The sequence below is a fragment of the Tinamus guttatus genome, unplaced genomic scaffold (assembly GCF_059628265.1).
Source record: "Tinamus guttatus ecotype Peru unplaced genomic scaffold, ASM5962826v1 Tinamus_guttatus_pri_ptg000004l, whole genome shotgun sequence".
NCBI lineage: Eukaryota > Metazoa > Chordata > Aves > Tinamiformes > Tinamidae > Tinamus > Tinamus guttatus.
This window is the reverse complement of record NW_028288538.1, coordinates 10,417,464-10,441,741: the sequence shown is the minus strand read 5'-3', so window position 1 is coordinate 10,441,741 and position 24,278 is coordinate 10,417,464. Positions and strand designations below refer to the sequence as shown.

General features: G+C 39.8%; 1 protein-coding gene across 1 annotated transcript in view; it reads right to left on the bottom strand.

The window, feature by feature from the left end:
- The window catches only part of FBN1 (fibrillin 1), a 141,673-nt gene that overhangs the window by 98,915 nt on the left and 18,480 nt on the right, over positions 1–24,278 (bottom strand). The window contains exons 5-6 of the mRNA XM_088540325.1: positions 21,565–21,660; positions 20,497–20,592 (exon numbers count right to left, since the gene is read on the bottom strand). Of these exons, the coding sequence (XP_088396451.1) occupies positions 20,497–20,592; positions 21,565–21,660 (192 nt within the window). The remainder of the gene's footprint in view (positions 1–20,496; positions 20,593–21,564; positions 21,661–24,278) is intronic.

The following is a 24,278-nucleotide window of genomic DNA, read 5'->3' as shown; positions in this document are numbered from 1 at the left end:
GCGTGCCTCTGCTCTGAGATGTCAGTTCCGCTGGTACCATCACCCTTTAATCTATATTAGTCAAGCACACTAAAGTTAGCTACTGCCCCCCACACCCCAGCCCTAGGAATCCTCTCCTCTGTTTCTCGATCCTGATGAGCCCATTTCTGCATGCCTTCCTCACCTTTGCTTGTTGCAAATCGTTCTCATATACTGGCTTGCTGGCACACTGCAGCCTAAATTTATTTTCCATTCCGTAAGCTGCTTCACAAATCCATTGCTGCACAGATGATGTGTTTAACATGCCTATCTAGCAAATATTATCTAGTCTTCCTAGGATGCTGCTGGAAGAACAGGACTTTTAAATAAGAGCTTACTAACCATGTAAGACTAACACTATCTTTTCATCAGTTGCATTCGATGCACAGAACAACACAGGCTGACCATTTTAAAAAGATTTTTTGGCAATCTATTTTCAAGAACAAATATACAACCATTTTCATGCCAATTTTGTTCTTGCAACTGACCCAGTTCTCAGTCTGAAACTTAGAAGTAATAACATTATAGTAATAAAATAAAAAAAAAAGTTTAAAAAATTATTATAGAATTGGAGTGATTTGTTGCACACATTTTAATCCAACACGCAGACTAAGCATTTCACCAAAATCAAGGCTTTAGCTCTGTTGTTCCCAATTATGTGCGGCAGCAGTCCAAATACAGAAAATTGTTACCACATTTTATTCTTTTCCATGATGAAGAAAACAGTAAGCAATGCTGCTAAATGCAGAAGAACTTCTCATTTCTGAATAACCGGTTACCTGACAAACTGTAGCCTACCCTACTTTGCTGTATAAGCTACAAAAAAACATTTATTTGCAGATTTTATTATTTTCCAGTTTTCTTACTACACAGACTAACGGCAATGAGTCAATATTCTGAACTGATTTTTGAGGGAAAAAAAAATGTAATTTTGGTGATACATTTACTGTCAAGACCGGATGATTATTAAGGGGATCGGGTTCAACTGAAGCATTTGTGAAGTTTCACTTAGAGAGAACAAGTTGGCTGAAGTTTATTATGTCTTTTTTAAAAGCGTTCTTAAGAAGTGCCACGTTATAGAAACTCTCTTAACATACCACAAAGTATTAACTATTAAATAACAAGTTGAGGACAAAGCTAGTAGACCAGCTCTTTGACTTTCTATTTCTATCTGGCTCCAGAAGACGCTGACCATAAAACAGCTGAGGCTATCCAAAAGTAGTGCAAATTGTGCAAGAAAAATAGATCCTAATGAGTTACAGTATATTAAATAGACCAACATCCAAAGAAAGAGAAAATGCTTTCAGACCACGCGACACACAGGATTTAAAGAGATACTGCCCACATTTAAAAAGCAGCGAGTGGTATAACACATTAGAAATATTTCTTTAATACAAATGTTCCTCCGCAGTGTCATAATACCAAATACAATTTTAGAACATGCACCAAGACTCAGTTCACAACTAAAAATGGGTTATAAATAACCAAGGGGAGGTGAGAGGAAGCAAGGGGGCCAGTTTCACTGTTCAAGCTAAGTGAAACACAAAGAGCAAACATACAGCAGGAATGTGAGAAGTTGACACTTTCAGAATGGATCACTTGCAGGGAAGGCAGTAAATATAATAAGGATGTTCTGGGTGTTGCTAAGTATATATTTTCATAATGACACATGGACAAAAGACTTTTGTGGTCCTAACAGAACACAGAACTTGAAAGCTCTGGCAGCTCTTTACCAAGGTAATTAGAGCAATCAACAATTTCTCCTTCCTCCTTTGTAACAGCTGCCAGGAATTATCTGGCTTGTCCTAAGAAAGCTCCCTCCTCTCCACAACCAGAAAGAATCAGCACTCCTGAGAAATTATAGCAATGGAAAAGCTTCAGCCCTGCAGAAGGAAAGGACATGTAGATTGTATTTCAGTGAAGACTCTCTTCTCCAGATGGCAGCCAGGTACCCAAACAAATTTCTTCAGCAAGGTACTTACCCTGGCTGGATTTATATATTCTAAGCATTCTTAATATAGTGTGTTTTAGTGATGATAAATTTGATATGATGTAAAAAATAACCCTTTTTTAATACTCTAAAGGTATTTTGAATAAACCTGTAGCAGAGTTTTACATGGTAGCTATTCCGCTAATAGCGCACAAAAAACTACTTGGAAATAATAATAGCATATCATTTTGATGTGTGTTATATCATTTGATTTTCATTTAATGTTTTAACAATTATTTTATTTCACAGTTGCAAAACAACCCGACCAAATTCTGAGAAAGTGTTACAAATTTATAGTGACAATGTGCAAAAATTACTTCAGACACTTCTACCTCACTTCTAAAACTCTACAGTGAAACATATCCATGACTTGATTGAAATACCGTGCAGCCACTTGCATTAGAGGATCAGGTTCCATCTTCAATGAGACCGTGGCATCACTCTGTGTGTCACCAATGTAATCAGGACCACAATCTGGCTCATTTTGCATAACCACATGTATGGGATTCACATTAAGACTGCGGTCCAAAAAATAAATACAGTAATAACATGCACTAGTTAACTCTGAATAAATCTGATGGTATCTTTGCTGAAATGTTATGGAAAATATGCCACAATTCTGGAATTATCCCATGCACTCAATACCTATTGCTAGAAGCGGAGAAACATTTTTCTCCATGACAGCAAATGATCTAATCTTGACAGACAAGCGTTTTCAACCAAGCAAGTATAATTCTACTAAAGTCATACATATTATACCCACCAACATCAAGTATATGGGCTACTAATACTTGTTAATGTCATTACTCTGTAAATTTTCTGTATAATCCTGGAGATAGTACTAAGGACCCTACTGACAGGAAAATGGGAGATACCTGCTGAATGAGCATGATAGAAACACGTGGTCTGCCCTTCCCCTTGTACTCGCCTCCCCCCCTCCTCCCTTTCTATTTGAGATTCAGGAGATTGAAACAGTTTTATTACATTCTGGCTACAGAGACTCTCAAACAGATAGAGAAATTCTCACAAAATAATAGGAATCTCCCACACTGCAAGCCTCACTAACTCCCAACACAGGAGTACTTAAAGATATCTTTGATTGACACAGGTACATTAGCCTGTTAAACCACATGAGCCTCCCTTTCTCAATTCACACTATGAAGCGTAACACACAGCACAGCCTCCTGCAAGGAATCACCATTACGACATCAGGCACAGGAGCAGGACCAGAACCTAAACCAGAGGAGAATTACAGACAGTGCCAGAACACAGAAGTCCTTTAGATATATTTGCATTCTTAAAAGTCACCCAATTAGGTATAGCCTTACAATTAAGTATGCTATTTATAGGTATAACTAGGCTATTTATAGATAAAACTGTAATTTATGTAAAATTTGCAGAGCCCTTAGGGGCTTTGCTTCTGTTCACAGATAAAAGTATCTGCAGAAACTGCTGATGATCCAGATGCCTGTCTAATACATAATACTTCACAGCCTTACGAAACGCTGTATATAGAAGAATGGAAAGTGCTTCTTGGCCTACTTTCTACACTGACATACGGAAGAGGAGGGATCGTCTTGTGGTTGAGACACTTGGCTGGGACTGAGATGACCTGGGTTCAGTTTCAGACTCCGCTACAGACTCCCTGTACGTCCTTACACAAGTGACTTAATCTCCATGTATATTAGCTCCCCACATGTAACATGGGCTGCCAATACTTCTGGATGCTGTTTGGGTTTTTTCCTCTTCAGACTAGAGAGACCTTGGGACAGAGATTTGTGCATTTGTGTACTATAAAGGAGCCTCAAGCTGACTTCAGGTCTCTTGGCATTACTGTGACAAAAGATCCTTTACGTAACATTTTTCGTGTTGAGATCTTTTGGGTGTTATTTTTATGTTCAAATAATCGTCAACTTCTAGCAAAAGCCGAGGAATTAGCTCCTGAGGTTTGCTGTGCTGGGCAAGGGCAGCAGCAGCAGAACACATTCCACAAAGGAACTCATGCACAATCAATTAGGTCGTCTAATTAATTTTCCAACTCAATAGGTTCTACGAACTATTTTTTAGGTGGAAATATATCTGTACTGGACATACATGTGTAAAAGCAATCTCAAATTTTTTTAAATCATACAGAAGACAGACAGATGAGAGTTGCTCGCTGTCAGGAAGGGGCTGCTACTTGGGAACACTGCCCTCTCACATGAGATTCATATTTCTGACATAAAAGGAGAAAACGCCTACAAGAAAATAACAGTACTTTTCAATTGACAATAATGTATATTTACCATTAGGGACTGCTACAATCAGTCCTTACAGTGATTTATGACATTATGTATCCCATAATTAGGGTGAATAAAAATATTGGTCTCATTGGCTATGCAGAGAGAAAAGGCAAAAGAAGTGGATAGAAAATAGGTTTGAATAAAACTGGGGCAAAAAGTAGGGGGATTTACATGGCTTTTAACCTGAGATAAAGTGAGGTACACTATAGCTTCTCACAAGAGAACTCTGCTCTTATGGTCCTATCCCAGGCCAAACTTCCATCAGGATCAGCAGGAACCCCGTCTGAACAAAGGATGCAGAATAAAGTTTGAAACAAGTGCGAAAAAAAATAACCACAGAATTTTATGCCTTCTCTCACAGCATCTTCAGCAAATGTTTAAATGCCATGAGTTTTGCTTGCACTTCCTTTCCCATCATTGTGATCACCCAAAAATACTTATTCCGCAGTAACATAATTGAGCATTTCTGAGACTACAATTACAATTGTGATGTCTGGATTAAAACAGTGGGTTGTGGCATTTCTTAGAGTCCTAAGGGAGATGATAGGGAGCTACAGAGAATACACAGATACTTGTTAGTCCGCAGCTTTGGGAATGATGCCACAGAAGGAAAACAAAATATTTCTGTCAGGTTTTTATGACAGGCATTTCTACTGAAGGGCAGAGGAGATTCACAGAGGAATTTACATAGATGCATAGAACAAATAAACAATTACTGCCACCCTCCAACCTAAAGCCTTCCCATTTCTCCTCAATGCTATGCTAGCAGCTGCATCAGCCTCTGTTCCAGATAAATTGGTAGCTGGATCTAACAAACGCACAAGGAGGAAGGGCCAGCAAGCTGTGCAAGGGATGCACAACTGCCCAGATGCAGGGAAAGCCAGAGCAGAAAGAGTTTAGGGAACAAGTGTGGAGAAAAAAGGATGCAGAGAAACGTAAAGGAAAAGAACACAGGGAAGAAAAACAGGAAGGCAGCATAGAGGAACTGGATCAAAGTGAATCTAATCGACGAGTGGGAGGCACAGAAGACGAGGAGAGATAAACAGTGGGAGCGAGCAGACACCACGTGTGCGGAGCGGAGCGAAGGAAGGGGAAGGGAAGGAAAAGGCCGGCCAGCCAGAGAGCCTTGCCAGCCAGCCGGCACAGGGAGGTTTGCCAGGACAGTCCAGCCAAATAACTAGTTAAAAAGAAGGTCCAGAGAGCCAGCTAATCGCACGGCCAGCCAAGCAAAGCCATGTAGGAAGCAAACCCAAGTGTCAGGTCGAGCTGGACGAGCCCCGGTCCCATCCTGGCAGCGGGGGGATGCCTCAAATCCGTGCCCTGTGGGAGGTGGTGGCACCAGCAGCTCTCGCATGAGAACGTCCCAGTGCTGCAAGGAGGACACCCCTGCCACGATGCACCAGCCCATCCCTCCCAGCCAGCACCCTCAGATACTGTGCATGGTGCAGCTCGCACCAGGCGAGTGCATAGGAATAAGCCACGATTACCTACACCACAGCCATTAACCTCTTGTTCCCTGAAAGGTTGGTTGTTTTTTTTCCCCATGTGAAGTGTTGATTTCCACATTCTTTTTCTGGCTTGATATTTTCAAGGTGATATGGTACAAATTATTTACCCTGATACAGTTCAGTGTCATAGTCTTAAATTAAGAAAAACAACTACAAGACCAGTGATAAATGGTGGTATCAGTTAAGCAGGGATTAGAAACCACATGAAGAGTGGCCTAATCCAGCTGCACTGATAACATGCTGCTTATCTGTTAAATTAGATAGCTCCTATCTACCCACCATAAAGAAATAAAATAGAGAACACTGAAGTGGAAAAAGTAAAGTTGTGGTTTTCTGAGGGATTGTAAATTTTGCGCTGTCTTACTAGACAACTTTAACACTGAAAAAAAATAGAGTAACTGAGCAGAACAAACCATGACAAAATGTGATTTAAAATCAATTTTTCAACACAAAACACATGGGTAATAGATTACACAAATTATTTCAAAGAAAGAGCTCCATTTCTAGATACCCGATTTAAGTATATCCTGCACATTTTTATCTACCCTGCAAGACCTCCTGCTGTATTTCAGCACCCTGCAAAGCTCATACAGAGGTAAGAGAAGTTCCTATGAAGAAATCGGGACTCTGAAGGGAGGGAATGGAAAAGCAACAGAAACGAGGTAACCCATGTGTAGGTAATGCCTCATTGCTCACCTCACCTTTTGGGATACAGGATCTGATCCAGGCCACCAAAATCCTCAAATACGTTTTCTTTCTCTTTTAACTTCACTGGACTTTGATTTAGACTGCTGCTGGTAGTAAGCAGTTAGGAACCTGGTAGTTCAGTTCAACACTCCTAATCCCCTCAAGCTAAAAGAGATTCACAGCTGAGACAGAGGATACCCTAGGTATTAAAAACAAATTTTTGTTTTGAATTTAGAGACAAGACCAAGAGCACCCTGGGGTTCCCCTTACTGGTAAGGGGAAGGTGAGGAAGCGCAGTATGATGGAGCTCGCCTCGAGGGGTAACAGCAAAGAGTTAAGAAGGGTGAGCGTATAGAGAACAGCATAAAACAGTTTAGAGTTCCTCTGTGGGAGCTCTGGCATCTGTCTAAACTGCAAGGTTTAGCAATTACAGTGCCAATTTAAACTTGTACTTTAAAATATAGGAAATATTTTCTTTTAATTTTAATAGAATGGGTACATTTAGGAATCTAGGTGGTCACAAATACACACATGCATCACTCGCAGCAATGTTAATGGAACAACAGACTGTTCTGAGTGGGGTCTAAAGTTTCTGCTGCTTCTAAACCGGTGCTGTGGGAAAACTTTCAGGTGGCTTAAAAAGAAACCCCATAAAACGGTAGAAAGCTCATAATTTAAGACACTTCAGCAGAAGAGAAAACTTCCTCCTGATTATAGGTGGTATTCTGCACTATATCCAAAAGTAAGATTGTGTCCAGAAATAATGTCTTTTATCCACAAAATTCCTGTCAGGAAAGTGCCTGAAGACCCATTTTAATAATTAAGCTTCAGGTTTCACACCACACTTCTGATAAATAAATTGAAATTATAATTAGAAAACTGTTTTTAAAGCATCAAATAATTTAGTCTTGTAAAATAAAATAAGCTTAGCGTGGTTAAACCACCCTTACGTATGAACCCCTTATTAGTGTTTGAACATACCATAAGTCTAAATTACAAAGATAATGTAATTTAGCCCACATGTTTGAAATGAGAAAACCCCTGGACTAGAACGCCTGCCTGGCAAGCCTGCTGCTCTCCCCCCAGTTCCCCCAGTGTAATTAGGAATGTGAAACTGGAACAGCATCTTTTAAACAGCTGATTACAAGCCCTGTTCATACCAGCGCTCATGTTATTCACGTGTGCATCAGGCTCTGCAGTGTAGGATGGGGACACGCAGCAAACCCGGCCTCTGATTCCGCTTCCGCAAGCGGCCAAGAGTCACTGACGCTGTGGGGGCATCAGGGGATGTAGGTGCCCAGGATGCTTCTACATCAGCATCAGGCAGCTGCAATCCAGGCACAATAGCGGCTACTAAAACATAAAGGGGGAAAGGCAAGCTCTTCCAAATATGCTCAAATTCGGGCCTAACCTAAACCCAACTAAAATGAGCATGAAAATGTCCTTTGGGTTTCAGTGAGCTACTTACATTTCATCAGCAGCCATCGGAGGACACGTGCTGTACACAAACCTCTCTCTACGTTATGCAGCGTACAGGCTGCCACCAGCAAACACTTTGCAAATCATGAGAATAGCACTTGCAAGAATGCACATGTAGCACACAAGCCCAAAAGGAAAAGCACACTGCACTATGAAACGTGAAGAGATCGCATCTGTTTAGTTTGCTTTTTAGTCTCTTACCGCAGATCCCACTCATCATCCTGAAATCCAAAATTGCTGTTAAATAAATACAGTTCCAAATAATAGTATTTTCCATATCCTGCAGTTACAGATAATGAACTCCTCTTTGCCTGTACATGTTCTTATTTGTGGCTTACGCCTCTGAGCACTTTTTACTTTTGTCCAAAGTTACTGCTCCATAGTAACACATGGGTACCACAGCACAGAATTAATTGCTTTCTCAACAGCTTCACACACCTCCTCAAAACCTGGCTGACAAAATCTGACTGCCTCAACAACGAGACCTGACTCAAAGCCCACCCAAGTCTTTGGGCATCCCTTCCTCTGACTTCAGTAGGTTTTGGATAACTTCCACAGTCAGAGAGAAGTTTCATCCAAGCTTCATTTCCCTGAACAATAAGACTTCTGCATCTGAGTTTAAAACACTGCCCATATGTTTGAATATACAACCAGTACGCCTTTGGGTTTTGTGTGTGTGTGTGTGTGTGTGTGTGTGTGTGTGTGTGCGAGAAATATATGTATAATATACCCTCTGGACATAGCAAAATGAAGAGCTGTGGAATAAAAGCAAGCCATTGCCTAAGGGGTTTGGCAACAGCTTACAATAAAGTGGCAAATCATTACTGCCTTTGATGTTCATTATTATAATGCCAACCATCTTGAACCCTTTGGTATTTCTCTGGATGCAATGGGCAGTTGCCTAGAAATTTCATTTGTGCTATTTAATGCAGAGTCACTACATAGTATTTTCTAAGATTTGCCAAGTATTTACAAACAAGGAATAAATGCAGCATGTGCATAGAAAACATCTGATACGTTTAAATGGTTTCAGACATTATAAAAAAAGAACTCTTGTTTTCAGAATTCTTCAGCAGACAAATACAAAGAACAGCAGCAGAAAGGGGAGATTTCAATGAGGCTCCTATAGCTATGAACTACAGTTCACAGCCAAAAAACCACCTTCAATCTCCTGAGCCACATAAAGGTGAAATCCTGTCCTCCACCACACTGAACCTGGAGGAAGTTGCCATTGCTTTCAAGAGGGCCAGGCCACAGCTCCCGGTGTGTTGAGGATGGTTGAATCACTGCAGCAGCAGCAAGATTTCACATCAGAGTAACAAAGAGGAATTCCTCCCAGCTTGAGACTGCAGCGACATCAGCAACATAGGCTGAGGAAGTTGTTATTTCTTTTCAAAATTCTAAACAGCTGTTTTCAGGGCAGATTAAAAGATTTTTCAATGTTTGGATTCAACTCAAGAGCTTTATCTAATGCATACTTTGTATTTGAGTATTTGTTGAATTAGAAATTTAATAGAGCAGCTGAGTATTTTAAAATCTTTTGGAAGATGTGAAAAAGGGATGTGAACTCTAGCACACCCTGTAAAACATAATTTTTTTTTTTTACCAAAAGAATATGTTATTCATGTGCTCTGTACATTAGGTCAATTATTACTCACTTTCTTTGGAGAACAACCAAGTGCCTCCACCCTTTATAACAGAGCACTGTAATCAACTGTAGTAAGAATAGCAGAATTATTCTAATACACATTGGTGGCTCAGGCCCTTGCTCAAGAAGTCTTGCACAATAACAGACCAAAATTCATTTGCCATAATTTCTACTTTTTTTTTTTTCAGAGGGGAATAAATTAGTATTTCCTTGTACACTTTACTAAAAAAAATCAATTTTAAATAAACAGTAAAAACGGTTTTAAAAAGAGTGCTTTAAATTGGCCCTCAATTAAAACACTTGTGTTATTTAATGAGAAATTTTGTAAACATTCTGATACCAATATTTCTTCCACTGCACGTCTTTCATTTCCGCTAACCCAATTTAACCTCTCATCTTCCTTGCAGTGAGCAGCTGTACAAAGCATTTTTTTTAATACTGACATCAGCAAGTAACTGAAGTGCTAGTGCGATATTTAAAATGCCTTGTAAAAACATGACTTTTTGTATTGAATTTGGAACCAAGTTTGATACAACTTGTACTGTTAGTTTAATATAGTATCACCTTTCATGGAGCCGTATCTTGTTGGGTTCCTGCTGGGACCTGAGGACTGAAAAATCACTAGGTTTAATGCATGGCACTTCATTTTGCCCAGCCTGGCTCAGGCCAAGAGAAGCATTTCAAATTATTTGGATAACCACACAGATTAAATACCCAGCAAGGCAGCTCACTAAGTCATTCATCATTTACCATTCCTGGCCTGTGCTGGTGTCTCGCTGCTGTTTTTACTAGAATCACCATTCAGATGAATGGAATGCACATCTCCACTGGGTCTCCCCTGTCTAACAAGCAGTCTCAACTTCTCAACTTGTCTTCAATGCTCTCTATAGCTCTGTTCCTGAGAGGGAGAGAAAAATATTTGGTTACATCCCCTCTTACCCTCTCTCATAATTTTCCTTCTTGCTTTTTCCTCTATGACCTTCTAACATCTATACTACCCCAATACCCTACAGCATTACCTTCTTAGCCTGAAATTATAACATTTCAGGCCCTCAAATAGCTTGAAGCTTGGTCATCTTATTATTCATTTTGCCTCTTCACTTCAAGAATCAAGTAATTGGGATAATTCACATTGTTGGTGCCATTCAATCCAGACAGAGTATTTGTTTCATTAAATGATATCTTAAAGTTTGTTGGTACCAAACTGATCTAACACTGACTGTCCTTTCTCAGCTTTGTATCACTTACCTTTTCTCTTTACTTCTCATTTCGATAGCAGATCTTTTTGTTTAAGCCTGCAGTCTGGAAGTCATTTTTGACTCTGTGGTTTCTTTTGAAGACCATATTAATCTGACTGTAAAGCTGTCATACTGCCATTTTACAAATCTCTCCAAGCTGCCATCCGTACTGTCCTACCGAAATGTGGAGATTCGCATAAAGGCTTTCCTCATATCCCAACAGGACAATTAAAATTCCCTGCTTGCTGGTTTTACTATTACCTCCTATAAACATGTCAAACTTAAGTAGTGCTCTGTCACTCCACTGCTCAGCTGAACCATGATGTCTGGCCATACTCTTCCAGCACAGAAGGCCTTTGAAGATGCAGTTCAAGGAGTCTCACTAAGATTCATCTTAATTGCACTTTAAAGAAAGTGCACAGCACACTCCTTCCACTATATGCCTCTTAATTTCTCGCCCTGGTTCTTGGAAACTTAAGTAGACTTCAGAGTTTTTGAGATCCTAACACCTTCTCAGTTCCCTCCTGAATCAGATAAAACTATCAGTCAAGATGTGGAAGAAGTCTCAAAGTATAGTCGTGCATTATTCAGCTATATCCATTACAAGGTACTTGCAATTTCAAGTTAAAATCTTATAGTCAAGTGGGATGGCAAAGCCGTTAAGCATTGTAAGAACCACTTGACACAAGTGAAATAGGGACAACACCAAGACTGTTAGAAGATCGTGGTTCAGCAAATTACCACTGTATTCAAAGTCACGAGAATCAATCACTAAGCAAGCACAAAGAATGCATGGACTTTCATGTTGGCTTCTAATTTTAATTTCTAAAGAACATGAGAAAAGCAGAAGACAGTAAACAGTCTTCTGTGCAACATCTCATCTTTTCTGATTTTGCACAGATCCTCTCGTGCAACAGGTAAAGCTCCGTGCAATATTAAAGATCTTTTCAAATAGTTTTAACGTCGCTTTTCATAGGTTCAAATTCAGTGGAAGAACAGAACAACAGAACAATAAAAGCTAGATAACAGCTAGCATGTAGATAACCTGAATTTTAGTCTGTATTTGGCTTCCTTTCCCACCCCTTCCTGGGATGCTTTTATCTCTAGTACATAGTTCCTTGCACATCACTGACTATCATCTGAAAATGAAAGGTTAACTCCTTTCTTATTAGTGTTAGACTGACTGCCTGACAGAAATCACCCACAACGTTCGAAAATCAAGGCAAGAAAACGGCCACCGCTCCAGGTATTTGATGGGCTACAACACAGCCCTCTCTGCACAGAGCTCTGAGGATGAAGCCTCCCTGCTAAGCAGTAAAAAAGAGCATGGTGATACAAGAAGCTCATAACAATTTTCCCTCCTGCACACCCTGCACATGAATATATTCGTCCATACACACAGCTGTACGTGGGGATGTGTCTGCAGTGTGTATACACACACTTGTTTTCTTCTGCATAAACAATGCACTTATGTACATCTTAGATGTAATTCCAAAGTAAAAAAAAAAAAAAAAAAAAGGCCATTCTCACATTCATGCTGTGTCAGCTTTTTTTTTTTTTTTTTTTTTTTTTTAAACTGGCTGCTCCATTTGCAGAAATTTATTAGGGAAGTTCATTAGGAACAATCATTGTAAAATGTGCTTTAATTACCTGTCTCACCATTAATAGTTGCCACAGGAAAAACATTCTCCGCATAGAATAACACAGGCAAGAAATACGGAACATCCGCAATTACGAACGCTGTGATAAGGTCAGCACTGGACCTTCCTTAAACGGAGCCTAATTGGTTTAAATGACACAGTTGGAGTGTTACAAGTCACCAACAAACATAAATATTAACACACTTTGCAGATCGTCTTCTCTCCTCTGTAATTTTTTTTTAATTATGTGAATTGTTTGATATGTAAAAGTGCTGGTTTTGCTGGGGATGCACTACTTCCCCCAGCCTTGCTAGGTACTGCCAGTAGATTCAAAGGAGGTTGTGAGCAGTGGGACCCATGCAAAAGGTTCTAGAGCAAAACTCATGACATAATCTTAAAACTGAGCTGAAACAATAAGTATTAGAGGCTGATAGCAGAACATTCATCCCAAGGAGTAAGAAGGAAACATGAACAGTAAGTAGTGAAATGCGTGGCGATGATCAGCTAAACTTCACAGAAAACACAGAAAGGCCCAGTTATAAAACTTGCCCAGGATCATTTGGTAAACCAGCCTCATGCAAGTCAGATGTTTCATAAAAGCAGAGTCACGTGCTAAGTTAAACACTCAGCATCAGGGAAGAGGGCACTCGGCTGCCCCTTCCCAAGGGATCTGTAACCTGGACTACAGCATACGGAGCAGGAATTCGGAGCAGCAGCCACGGCGGTGACGCCACGCCGGCCTAGGCAATGCTAAGTGACACATGCAAACGGAGGGCATGGCAACAAAAAAATCAACTGTGCACAAGTTACCCATCTCTGTTCTTAAATTATAAGCACACCTACATTCACAGCACACACTTTAAACATTTTAAACTAAGTATTTTTACTCATTAAAAATGTTTTACTTAGCTTTTTAATAAGCACCTTTTTAATTAGTTACCTCTGGCCATTATACACTTTTCCACAAAGAGAAATATTGAATCTTAGTTTCAGTACTTAAAAAAAAATCTTTTTTTTTTCTTTCTTTTTTTTTCTTTTTCTTTCCCCTCTCTCCAAAAGGAGCTTTTCCTGGATAGGAAGTACAAAGCTAAATTCTGTTTTACAGCAGAGCACAGCTTGGAGAGCGATCTTTCTCTTAGGGCTCCTTTCTTTTCAGACCTTATTTAGGCCTCTTTTCTTTTCCTACAGCGTTGCACTGGAGTGCCAAATCGTACAAAGCTGTCACTGAAAAGAAATATATAAAACCACCCAGTCGTTATTCTGAAACCTCCCAAGGCCAATTGGAAGTGTGAGTGTGACCATTGCTACAGCTGCTCTTTGACAGTTACTTCCTACAAATATTTGCAACTTTTATGCTCAGAAAGCATATGAGATAATTTTCTAAATCCAGCACATCACTACAGAAAAGCTTTAACTTTTACAGAGAAGATTTTAATCATCAACTGTCTTAAGTTGCATGGGAATTTACGTATGACAAAACAGTTATCCTGGCCATTCCGACCACCTCTGCTTAAAATGTATTTTCATTAGTGTTACGCATTTTGCAGCTGACCTACATAAAAAGAATTGTTTTACTTGGAAATGTCCTTGTCAGTTTAGCCTTGCATTAGGTACAATCTGCGATGCTTCGAAAAAAGTTCTCTTTTCTTTCTTAGAGCTAACCATCATGGAACTTTTAGGACATTTACTAAACTAATAACAAAAAAGACTCCATGACTCACAAATTTCACTTTCTGGGATCATATATGTTGGTATTTTTTTTTTCCCCTGTTGCAACTGAAAAAAAAAAATCAGCTTACCAGCTCAATAAGAAGAAAAAGGCTTGAATGGAAAATATTCATATAAAATTTCAGGGTGATTCACAAGGAAAACATCTATTTTCACTGCAACAAATCAAAGGACTTTAGGTGGTTTTGCTTTCTCGTATCAAAGCACATAGTGGCCCAGAGAAGGAGGAACATTTTTCTCCATAAATGGCTAGGCGGGCACTGTTAGATTAAGTTCTCAGCTTCATTTACTCATTTCTCTGCATCACACTCAACTCCAGGAGTTACCTTTTAAAAAGGCACCTTTCCTATGCAAGGTCCATGAGAAATTAGTTATTTTATGTTCTAAAAGCTAGGCTGCGAGCCAAGGATTGGGAGACAGCTGAGATGAGGTAAATGGGCACATTTGGAGTGCTACGACCAGCAAATGGCTTAAAGCCACTCAGTCTGGAGGCCTCCACACAGCGCTGCGGTGACAAGCGACACCAGCACAAGGTCACTAGGGCTTTCAGCACACACAGGGATCTGACTTGCAGGGTCCAGCACATCAGACAGGGTCTTCCTCACGCTCCCCAGAGCACAGATCTGGCCACATGAGTCATTCAGGGACACAGACAATTACCAGTTACAAACCTTATTACTTCTCCCTCAATCAAAACATGATTTTTGTGTTGCATGGATCTCCACTGCTACAATCAAAATTCGGACCAAAACAAACCAAGGAGTCCAGTACCTTGCCACAAATCAATGGTCACTGCCCTCAGCAGTCAATCAAGGCGGCACAGAAACACCAAAAGGGCTGCCAAGGAGCTGAATGAAAACTCTAGATTCACATTTGTTTGACTGGAATCAAAACTCAGCTTGGAGGAAAATGTAAATGTTCAGCTTCATCTACAAAGTTGGACTCCTCACATCTCACAAGAGACCCAAGCCCATATGCACTGAATCACTTACGGATCTTGAATAAGCTTAAAGCATATATCTGAAGAAATTTGAAGAAACTTAATACATGCTGTGTGATATGTTGAGATGCTCAAAGCACAGAAAAAAAAGAGATATATGGCTGGTTAGATAGCTGTGCATTAGGAAGGAAAAGAACAATGGATAAAACCTTTACATACACAAGACCCTAAAATGCTTTTTGGCATTAAATAACAGACTAAGTTTAGTACTGAGTTCAGATCCAGAGATCTATTGATTATATAGCAAAGTATTATAACCCATCTTAAATCACACACAGCAATTCCGTAGCAAATTCCCCTGTAGCTTTAATTTAAAAAAAAAAAAAAAAACACTCATCCATTTAGCTAAGCCTCTTTCACAGAAAAAATGATCCAAAACACTGATACCAAATTTTTGTTTTAAAACTGAAAGACACAAGAGGGACAACATGTATGCATTCCACTTATTTTAAGGAAAGCAAAACATCATCCTGTGACTGAATATGTTAAATCAATTTGTCATAATTGAGTTACATATTTGGGGTAAAAATGGTGTGCAAGAATACTTCGTCCAGGTCTCTGAGCCTGACCATCCTATACTGTGCTGCTGTAACACTGTACATAAATTCATGTTACAGGGCTGCAGAAACTACATGTCTATGTCAACAGATGTGTTTCTTGGAAGACAGCTACGAAAATCAAGTTTATTCAAATGTTTGCCAGCTACCATATGCTGCACTACTACTTTAAATGCAACATAAGGCTTTGGGAACATACTTTTACTGCTATCTACACTTTGTTATTTACTTTCCATTTAGACTAAATACCAGAGACGGGGCACACGAAGGGGTGCAGTGTCTTCTTGGTGAAAACATTCAACCCGTTGTAATATTTAGAAAGAAAAAAAATATACACAGTACTACACCACTCTCGACCACTTTCAGCGGTTGCACTTTCACAGAAAGGCTCTGGGAAAGATATTTTTACATATGGCATTAATTCTAGGAACTTTTAATAATGGCCAAATATAATTAAAAATTATGCAAAAATGCCTGCCATGAAGAGAGCAGTACAGAAACGACTCTGTTTGAAGAAAAAGCCATCATTTGCTCATATTCTGAGTCCAGAAAAACAGAAGGGGAAAAATAAAAACAAAACAACTCACATGGCATATTCTTAATATTTGAACTACATCAGGCCTAATTCTCCTGCCCTGTAAAACCAATGGCAAAACTCCAAAATGGAGCAGGATTGAGCCCCTGATGTTGTCACAAGCAGTCAGATAAACAAGCAGGGCTATAACACGTTCTAAGCTTCCACTGTGCTCCTCGAAAAGGACCCAGACAGGAAAAAGTAAACCACTTCACTGCATTTTTGGAATACAAGGATAACAACAATGTACAACTTTGTATTTTATAGAAGTCACCTTATTAAAGTATAATCATCCAAAGTCCAAAGCAAAACAGACTCAGAGAGTCAAGATAACTTTTATGCACTATTTTGGAGGACTGGTTCTGTAACATTTAATAGCAATGTCTGATCTCCCCATTTGTACCATGTTGCTTTTTCCTCTGGACTTTCATAAAGTGCATGACATAAGGATGTTTTCACATAAGCCAAGTGTGGGCATCTAACAGCGTTAGCCAGATCCCCAGGCTCTTTTACAGACAATAAAAAGAGCTGTTGATGTTCTGAATTGTCCTCAGGGGAACCTAAGCTAAGCCCCTGCTCTGAATCTCTTCAGCAGCTCTACAGGGAACTTGCATGCTTGTATTACGAGCAACTGCCATTACTGACTGGAGCATTAAAAGCACAATGGTGTAAAGACAGCAGCTAGCTCTTAACCAGCAGAAGAAATTTTGTTTTGTTTGCATCTTAATCTTCTGTTACCTGCGATGGCATTTCACAATAGCAATGTGACTAAACAATTCCCTCGAAGCTCAGTGCACATTTCAGTACTAAACCCTGACAGCTTGGGCCAATATCCAGCAAGGCCCTTAAGCATTTGCTCAACTCCAAGTAGGCGAGCACTCAAGTTGGAAGTTACATGCATGTCAAAGCCCATCACTGGGTCAGGGCTGGGAACTCAGCACATTTCAGAATGAATCCTAGAAACATAAATATTTTTAACGGAGCCCGAACCTATTAAATATTTTCCTTTCTGAGCTATGTATTTTAAATCTGTCTTAAACTGCTGGAGGAAGCCTTTCCAATTCCACTACACTTACGCTCTTTAGTTTATGTCAAGTTCACCTTTTTGATGAATATGATCCCAAAGAAATACCAGGTCTGTTGTATTTATGATACACCTGCCTATACTTGACAGCATGCCCAGGAGGCTTCCCCTGCCTTGGAAAGGTGCCAAACACCATACACAACTACTTAGGTGTAAGTCTATTCTGACCATACCAGAGCTATCAGTCCAGCTTTGACGAAGTGCATCTCATGGGTGACATGGCTCATGTTTCCAGAACATGCAGATAAGTTCCCCAGACGATAACGAATCTAAAAATTCCTTTTGCTCCTAGTTGGAGTGGTTCCTAAACATCATTAACCCTTCTAGTAAGCCACACTAAAAGCAATGTGTGTGCTGTATGTACTGTAACTGTCTGAAGCCAGCTACTGCTCCCTGAATAAATAAATAAATAAAAAGCTCTTGCCACGGACTTTAATGGAGCTTACTGCACCATGAAAGCAGCAAGTCTTTGGTCCAATAAGAACCTTGATTTTATATGTATTTGAAGATACTGACCTGCATACACGTTTTGTAGATCTTCATCGACAATCATACAGTCAGTATGTACTGAGGCAACACCAATCTTACTATATTTTATAAATATGAGCTTAATATATGGAAAAAATATTACTTAGAAAAGCAGACACAGCACCATATAGAATGCCCCTGGATATAAGAAACTGGCTCAAGCTTTTCAGTAACAACCTAGATCATTTTCACTGTTTTCTATATTGGATTATTAGAATAATCCCCATGAATGCTGTTGCCTCAACATGGTTCTATTCAGGGCTGTCCTAAGACACAACATTTGCAGTAAGAGCTGGAATATTCCTTGGTGGGAGACATACATGCCAAAAACACTCAGCAACTTTAACTATTACTAGAGAGATGCATTGCGTGCCATGCAGTAGTAAATTACTTGCATCACCATTAGCTTGCGGCATGGCATAATCTAGAAGCCAAACCACAGCCAAGCACATGGAGAATGCGCATGCCACAAAACCAGATCACCCCCTTGCACAGTACACATGTGCATCACACAGAAACGATGTTTTCAAAACAATCTCGCTCTCCTGCTTCTCCCAGACATGGAACGATTTCAAAGTCTTTTTTTGAGTAACCTCCTTTTTTCCTCTCCATGCTCAGGGACACTTCTTTTTTTATTTTTTTTTTTTTTTACCCTGCCAGGCATGAATCTTGTCAATCTGTTTACTGAATAGCATTCATCAACATATATATATCAGAATCCCACCAGGGAACATCGCCAATCTGACTAATGTTCCAGAGCTAGACTCAAAATATCAACCTTTTACTTAACTGACAGATGTGTAAAATCATTTGCAGCCAGACAACTCTCTAGTGAGCACAGGTGCATGTGCTGAACAATGCAAGTTATTCCAGCTAAGACCAACATGAGCTTAGAATTGAAAAGCTTTCTTCAGAAAAAAAAATTCTGATGGTATAATGTGATTCAGAGACCAAAAAACCACCACACCCTTTCTAGGGGAGGGGAACACATTAGCTCACCGAGGTGCAGAGGCTGCAGGAAATCTCTGTGAAACAGACCAAAATTCAGAGGCTTTCTGGGAAGATACGACTATCATTTGGCCTCAACTCTGAAGTGAGCATCAATCTGAAATCCTGTGGCTCACTAACTGCTATTTTCTCTTTTACATGTATCTACAGAATCAAACCGAAGAAAACTGGAAGAGGCATAGAGATTAAAGATTTCCACCTCGGTCACGCTCAGTAACGTGCCTGGGATTCCCTGATGGCAAGACTTGGCTCCAGCAGCTTTGTGCTACCCCCTTCTCACTCCACCCAACAAGAGCAGCAAGGCAGGAGCCCCAAGGGACAGGAATGAAGCTGCTAACAGGCTCCAGCCTTGAAATCAGTCCCAATTAGGTGGAGTCATGCTGGTCCCAGATCAGACAACGTAAAAGCAGCACTGAACAACCCTGAAAGCTCAGACGCATAGAGAACAAGCAGTTGCTGCTAGAGATTCTAAGTATTTACAGTACAGCATTTCACCTGTAAAGCTTTTATTCTCTTAAAACTTAGGACCTTTAACCTAGACACTTAGTGGTTTTCCATTGCTTAGATTCCTCTTTGGTGGTGAGAGCCCAAGCAGGATTCAGAATTGAGCTACCTTCGAATCTTCAAAAATATTTCACCGGCAGCTTGAACTACTTAGAGTGACTCAGTGCACAAGAGGCAAGACTTCCCACAACACGAACACAGCAATCTTCTCTGCTGTACAAAGCATGGATAGTATCTCCTTCACCCTGCTGCCTGTTCTAGCATAGAACCAAGCTTTACTCCCCCATGGTTTGTTCTTCTGCATCACCCCCTGTGCTGTTCATACAAAAACACCAAGGCCACATCCAGGTGCCAGCAGCGATGGGAATGGCGTTGGCTGAGCACATCCCTAACGTGAGGCCAAAAGCAGGTCATCCCACCTGCCCCAGGCTCACAGATGCATAACGCAGCCTGTCGCAGGGTTAGCTTGTATGCATTGCTGATCTATCAACTGAAAATGTATTATTTTTAAGACTATAAAATTTACAGTTTACAAACCCCAATCAATTCAATTATGTATTAAAGTAGGCAATGGTGCAACACCCTACTATTAGTAACTAAATGGGAATTTTTGCTCCAGAAAGAGCAAATGACACTTGCTAAAATTTATCTTGCTAAAGATCTAACCTTTAAAAGCATATCAATCAATGCCTGCCATACATAAAATCACGAGAGAAAGTAAGATTGAATGATTTTTTTCCTTTATCAATGCTAAAAAAAAATTCTTATTAAAAATGCTGTCTAGGAAAGCTGCTACAGTTTTAATCTGTATTCTATAACTGAGAGCTCTACAGTTCTCTCAGACCAAAGTTTTGCTTTCAACAAAGAATCCATACACTGCATTCTACAAGTACCTTAATTCTGTTTTACCTTATTTGTAGATGATAATAAAATATTAATATTTAAACGTGGCATATCACCTGTATTTTCAAGTTAGCATTAAGCAAGATAAAACACCAACTTCCTCAATTTTCAGGCACATACCTCTTTCGCACTGAGGTCCAGTAAAGCCATATGTGCAAGCGCATCGGTTGGGAGCCACACAACGCCCTCCATTTAGACACCCATTTTCACAGACAGCTGCATCAGAGAGAAGGCAAAAGTTATGTTCACCGAGTTATTTCCAGAGAGACATAAAGTTATATATACGCCTGACCACCCGTTGCAAACTGAAAGAAGCTGTAGACACAACAGGACAAGATACCTTATTTTTCCAAATATATCTGTAATCTTTTGTGATTTCATAGCATAGAGTAGAACAAATTCATTATTTTAGGGGAGTATAATATAATCACACTAACAATCACAGCTTTGATGACCTTACCGGTCCTACTGAAGTTCATGCAGTGTGCCATTGACTCTAAAAGAGCACAAAAGGGCTTAATTAAATAAGCCAAGAACTGTTGGACCAACAGTTCACTAGATAGCAACATGACAGCTTTGGTTCAAAAGCAGTATATCTCCATCCTTATTTGAGTTTCTCCACAGCACTCCAGCCATGAAGAGCAAGAGACCATTGGGATCAGGCTGGGATAGGCTTCAAGCATTGAATCCAAGAATGGTATTGGTTCTGGACTGATTCAGGAAATCAAAAATTTGTAAGTCAACTCTAAAAAGACACTATCAAAATGAGCAAAATTCCTGAAATGTACTAACTTGGTAACTAAACTCTGAAATCCAAACTTTTTCTTTTTAATTAAAAAACTTAATACTGCCTAAGAGATGAAAACTGAATCTCATGTAAATATGGAATTTAGGACCTATTGCTCCAGCGAGCGTAAAGCCCTGGAGAACAATGGGAATTATAGTAGTGTGAGAACTACAGGATCAGGTTATACTCAATCATTATGAATTCTGTTGATGTTTATTTTAATAGTCTTGATCAGGGAGAATTCACTCAGCACTCATACTATAGTGATATATTTTTCTGTAAAATTCCATTGTATCCGAGTTCAACATCAGCTGAAAGTTAGCATTAAAGGCTGTGCAATCCACACATTCCAGAATTAACTTTACATTTCACAGTATCTGTATTAATAACACTTTACTTACGCTGTCCACAGTGTGTTCCTGTATATCCCTTCTGGCAGAGGCAGTGGTCATCACTACAGCTACCTCCATTCATGCACCGGATGTTACAGTGTTGTACTTGAAAGGAAAAGATATTTTGTTCAGCCAAACTGAATCAGTCAGGAACAATTACCTATCTGCTAAGGGAATTTTTAGGAATTGATTCTGTAAAAAGCAGCACTAAAAACAGAGGTTGTGTATTTTAGGATAGATATTTAAAATACCAATACAGAAAACGATATTGATTCACAGTTCCTAGGAAAAATAGGAGATGGGATAAGAATTTGATACCATCTGTATTTACTGAATGTTTCAGTTGAGCATAAACGCGCAACATTTGTCCCCCTAGTTTGTGACACTGAGAACAAGCTGTAAGCTAGGGGAAGTACTAAACTTCTGATTGAACCAGTACCACTAAGAACCATCAGGGTCTAATCATCTGGGCAATGAGGACTGGAAGCATTAAAGGAAAGGGAACAGGAATAACAGAGCTCCAGGAAGTGACCTGCTCCTGTCAGCACATGCAGGAGCAGAAGATGACCTGCCTGGCTAGGATTTCTGTTGTGAAAATAAACACTTATCTGGGCCATTTCTTTCCACCCCTGATGTGCAGGCTCACCCCACAGCCAGGCAGAGCTACCACTGGACGCTGGGCTGGGGAGCTCCCAGCCAGCAAGCCTCAGAGCCAAAAACCTCCCCCTGTGAGTTCATAAGGACGACAGTGCTACCCAATCCCATGCCCGTGAAGCGTAAGAGTCGGTGCTGCGTTCTTCTGACGCGTTTGTAGGGAGGAAGCAGCTGGGTCTCCCGCTCCCATCCTCCCTGCCACTCCGGGGTCCAGCACAGCTACGGGGGCCAGCACTGCGAGAGCAGGGCCAGGAAACACTTCCCCCTCCGCACGCAGGCTCCAGTGGGTGTCCCCAGAGCGCTGCCGCCGGCTCCGCGCTCCCCGAGGGGCTCGGCCCTCGCTAACGGCGAATCCCATCTGCCACCAGAGCCCACTGCCTCCAGGTGCGATGTCACCCACCAAAGGGCTGCTGCTGCACAAAGCCCCTAAGCATCATCTCCCTTATTACATTTCAAAATGTGAATGTGACATTCACATTTTATATATGTTAATGGAATTTTGTTTTTATTTTTGAACAAAAACAGTCATTTTAATTGTGTTGCCGTGTATAGCAATACAGAATAGAAGTTAAATATGTTATTAGAGAAAGAATTTAAAGCAGCTTGGCATTTTAAAAAGTTACACTTAATTTTTTAATTAGAAGTAAAAATCTGTATTTTAGATTTCTTATGTGCCTAACAATTATGATACATCTTTGTTTTATTTTGAATGTACTTCAGACAACAAAAATGTACTAACATTCCTCAACAAAAAGTAAAATTGTCTGCAAAAACACAGGGAATTCGGTGAAAGTTTTTGGACAATGTCCTAAGTAGGTCAAAGAAAGGTGTATAGTTACTTTAAAATGTGTAGTTCAACTTAGCTTTATACCATCTTAGAGAAACAGAGGGGATTACAAAAAGCATAGGAAATGATATCATCTGTCAAGCAGGGAAGGAACTTAAAAACCACAAACTGATTTCAATTAGAGCAAGCTATGCCAAGAGCTAATTTCCATTCCCACATGAAGACCAAAGCCATTTAAATAGTTTGAACTACATTTGAGATAAAAAGGTTAACAGTAGCTTATATGATGATTTTCCTATTATTTGTGGAAGTAAAGTATATTTTCCCATTTTGGGATAAGAAATGGTTTTACACAGAACCCTAGAAACAGACAAACAAACAAACAGGTTTCTAAAATCTGTCTTACCAGTACTCAAAGAAACTTCTCCAAGGTAAAATACTTTTTTGCTCTTTTTTAAAGTAATATTATTATAGATTGATGGGATATCAAATCATCATTATTAAAATGAGCCATTCAAATCAGTGAGCTCTCTCCCTTACTACTATGCAAAAAAATCTGTAACATACAGTGATGGTAAGCTGGGTACTTGATTTCTGTCCACTTCGGGGAGTATTATGGAAATGTAATTTCCAAAATTATACTAACTACTCTGAAATAGTCGCCTTCCAGAATTTTATAGAAACACATGCAAATGCTGTCTGGAGCTTGGATGATGATTGCGTTTTTGAAAAGTAGCGTATTAATACAGGCCCAGAGTCTCTTCGGAGTTATACCAGCAATTCTATTAATTTCACTGAAGATATCCCAGTAAATAAAATAACTTTTGACAAGGTATCCTATTGACTGAGACTCAAGGAACTAGCACAATAATAACTTAAGATTGGTAAGACAGTTCATGTAGGCCTTATCTCAACAGACATAGGAAATATTAACAATATTATTAAATTATTGTTGAAAAATAAATTATTTTTCTCTTTCAGGTCCAATTTATAAACAGTCTGCATTTGAAATGTCTGAAGTCAAAACAGGAGTAGCTGCAGGAATCTAGCTTTATAAACCTGCAAAGGAGCCAAAAAGATCAAACGCATCTGCACACATCTTGTGTGGATAATATTCGCATTGTTTAACCAAGGGAAACTATAAGTCGCACAGTCAAGCATAACAGTCCCTGACTTCCCTAATAAGCTCTGAACAAAACTGAGTACATAACCCACCCTACAGAGGATAGCACAACAGCAATACAGCTCATGAAAGGTCCAAAAGCTGCTCAAAAGTAGCGCG